We start from the raw sequence: 3,352 nt of genomic DNA, 5'->3' as shown, positions 1-3,352 counted from the left end.
TTTTCTTGTTGTACAGACTATGTGTTCGGCTGGTAAAACAAAAACAAGGTTTAATTTCCCACCTCTTGTTTGCCAGTTCCCATACAAATCTAGTCGACACAAAGAGATTAATGTCCTAATTACTGGTTCAGATCTCAGATGGGAGACAAATAAAGCTGATGTTTTCTCGGACATCATGATTGGCTTAGCTGTCGCTTTGCTACATCATCTAATGTAATGAGGTAAATGATGCAAGGCAAGACCTGGAAAATTACTATACTAAGTATGGCATCATTAAGATTCTCTTATTTTTTTTATAACTTTCGTCTCGTGAAAGTTGGAAAAAGAATTTTAACTAGTATTTATTTTAAAACCTTTAAATTAAGCCTCAAACAGGCAGCGTGAATATAAAAACCTCACTTAAGCATTTCGGCTAAATTAAGCTCCACCTTTCTCTACATAAAAAGTTTATGCAGTAAATCAACCGAAAAACTATCGAACCTCAAATCAACACATTTTGAAGTAGAGGTGCCAATTAATTATAATTTCGTATGTCAAATAAAAACATAAAAATTGAGTCAGAGATTTTTGTGCTTTGTGCGCCGGTGAACAAAAAATAGTATTTTGTCTATATTTTTTCCTGCTTATTTCAAATACGATATTCCCTACAACTTCCTCTTGATATTTTGCAAATACTTCGTTAATTAGACTTTCTTTTTGTGATCCAAGGGTTTTATATAACATCTTTATTGTTGCCTTTTTTACCCGAAAGGGGGCCTAAGGCCGCCTGTATGGGTCATCTGTTTTAACCACTCGCACCATTATATATCAGTGTGTTGTCTGTCAGTCAGTTAGTAGACACTAAAATGACGTCACATAAGGGGCGCTTTAGTGTGTTGTCTGTCAGTCAGTTAGTAGACACTAAAATGACGTCACATAAGGGACGCTTAACGTGGCAATTTGTAAAGGTATAGCTATTCACAAATACCCGAAACAAACCAAACGTTATTCCTCACCATCGACAGCTGGTGGAATTCACCAGGTTGGAGTTTGAGAACATTCGAGATATTACAGTTATTCAAAACGAACTATAAGATGTTAGAATATGTTTATGTAACACAAAGTATGCCAAATTTAATGTACAAAAATGAGAGATGCAAATAATAAGACAAAATATAAATATCATCTCTTGATGAGTTAATATTTATTTAGAAATAACCAATCCGTCAACTGTTCAGTTCACCTACATCCTACTAAGTACACCTTACAACAGTGACACCTGGATACTCTAAACTCCAGGTTAAACCACTGATATTATACAGCACAACACCTTTATTCCATTAAGCCCGAGTTCAACCAGTATTATTATACTGTACAGCACCTATATTTAATTACACGCAAATTCAATCAGTAATATTTACTGCATAACATCGTTATTATATTAAGCCCACATTCAACCAGTGATATTATACTGTACAACACCTGTATTCCGTTAAGCCCAGATTCAACCAATAATATTGTACTGCACAACAGTATAATACTATAATACATAACATGTGTATTTTAGAGTCCGGTTAAACCAGTGATACTATACTAAATAACACCTGTATCTTTAAAACCTGGTTAAACCAGTTATACTATAATACATAACATGTGTATTTTAGAGTCCGGTTAAACCAGTGATGCTATACCTGTATCTTTAAAACCTGGTTAAACCAGTTATACTATAATACATAACATCAATATCTTAGAACCTGGTTAAATTAAAGATAGTATAATACATAACATTTGTTAAACCAGTGATACAATAATACATAATGTTTGTGTCTTTGAATCCGGTTTAACTAGTGATACTATACTACATATCGTCTGTATCTCAGATTCCAGTTACACCAGTAATGGAATGTTCCACAAAGTTTGTTTACTATAAAGTCCAGATTACTCCAGTGATAATATTCTACACAGAGTCTGTTTACTATGAAGTCCAGGTCATACGGTGATGATATACTACATACAATGTTAATACTATAAAGTCCAGGTCACACCAGTGATAATATTCTACACAAATTCTGTTTATTATAAATGTCCAGGTTACTCCAGTTATAATATTCTGCACAAAAGCTGTTTACTATAAAGTCCAGATTACTCCAGTTATAATATTCTACACAAATTCTGTTTATTATAAAGTCCAGGTTACTCCAGTTATAATATTCTACACAAATTCTGTTTACTATAAAGTCCAGGTTACTCCAGTGATGATACTGTACACAAAATCTGTCTACTATAAAGTCCAGATTACTCCAATTATAATATTCTACACAAAGCCTGTTTAATATAAAGTCCAGGTTACACCGGTGATGATATTCTACACAAAATATGTTTACTATAAAGTTCAGGTTACTTCAGTGATAATATTCTACACAAAGCCTGTTTACTATAAAGTCCAGGTTACACCGGTGATGATATTCTACACAAAATCTGTTTACTATAAAGTCCAGGTTACTTCAGTGATAATATTCTACACAAAACCTGTTTACTATAAAGTCCAGGTTACACTGGTGATGATATACTACATAAAATGTCAATACTATAAAGTCCATGTTACACGCGTGATAATATTCAACACAAAATCTGTTTAATATAAAGTCCAGGTTACACCAGTGATGATATTCTACACAAAGTCTGTTTACTATAAAGTCCATGTTACATCCGTGATGGTATGCTACACAAAGTCTGTTTACTATAAAGTCCATGTTACATCCGTGATGGTATGCTACACAAAGTCTGTTTACTATAAAGTCCATGTTACATCCGTGATGGTATGCTACACAATGGTATTCGATTAAGTCAACTCTTTAGTTAATCCTATCTGACATAACTGTGAGATGTGATCGTCACTCGCGTAGCACACCTATGTGTGCAACATCAGTAATGTTGCCCTGCAACATCAGTAATGTAACTTATAATAATACAAACATCTGTTTGTGACATTAAAACATACGTACATTGCACATATCCACGACTGATCATAATCAAAGCCTCCTCCTTCACTTATATAGGTTCCTTGGATAGTCCTGGACAACATGTGCACTGTAAAAAAAAATATGAATAACAATGAGAACAAATATTGTTAACAGTACATACTTTAGTTTAGTTTGTTTTTATATTTTATACTGTTTTTAGATCAAAGCCACATTGGACTATCTGCTGTGTCAACCGCGGGGGAAACGAACTCTTGTGGATATCTTGAATAGCTTATTGAAACACACGTTACGTCGTAAGTTCACTAACAAAACTTATAAATTACAGTCAAAAATGTATTTTGTAAAGTTGAAGATTTTGAAGTGGTACATTTGGTTGCAAAAAATTGTAA

General features: G+C 33.4%; 1 protein-coding gene across 1 annotated transcript in view; it reads right to left on the bottom strand.

Annotated features, from left to right (window-relative positions):
• Positions 1 to 3,063, bottom strand: part of LOC106476172 (sodium bicarbonate transporter-like protein 11) — a gene marked incomplete at its 3' end in the record, with an annotated part of 21,074 nt that extends 18,011 nt beyond the window's left edge. The window contains exon 1 of the mRNA XM_013936840.2: positions 2,985 to 3,063. Coding sequence (XP_013792294.2) covers positions 2,985 to 2,986 — 2 coding nt within the window. The remainder of the gene's footprint in view (positions 1 to 2,984) is intronic.
• Between the last annotated feature and the right edge of the window lie 289 nt (positions 3,064 to 3,352).

The sequence above is a fragment of the Limulus polyphemus genome, unplaced genomic scaffold (genome assembly GCF_000517525.1).
Source record: "Limulus polyphemus unplaced genomic scaffold, Limulus_polyphemus-2.1.2 Scaffold9964, whole genome shotgun sequence".
NCBI lineage: Eukaryota > Metazoa > Arthropoda > Merostomata > Xiphosura > Limulidae > Limulus > Limulus polyphemus.
Note: the sequence above shows the minus strand (reverse complement) of the source record. Positions and strands in the feature narration are given on the sequence as shown.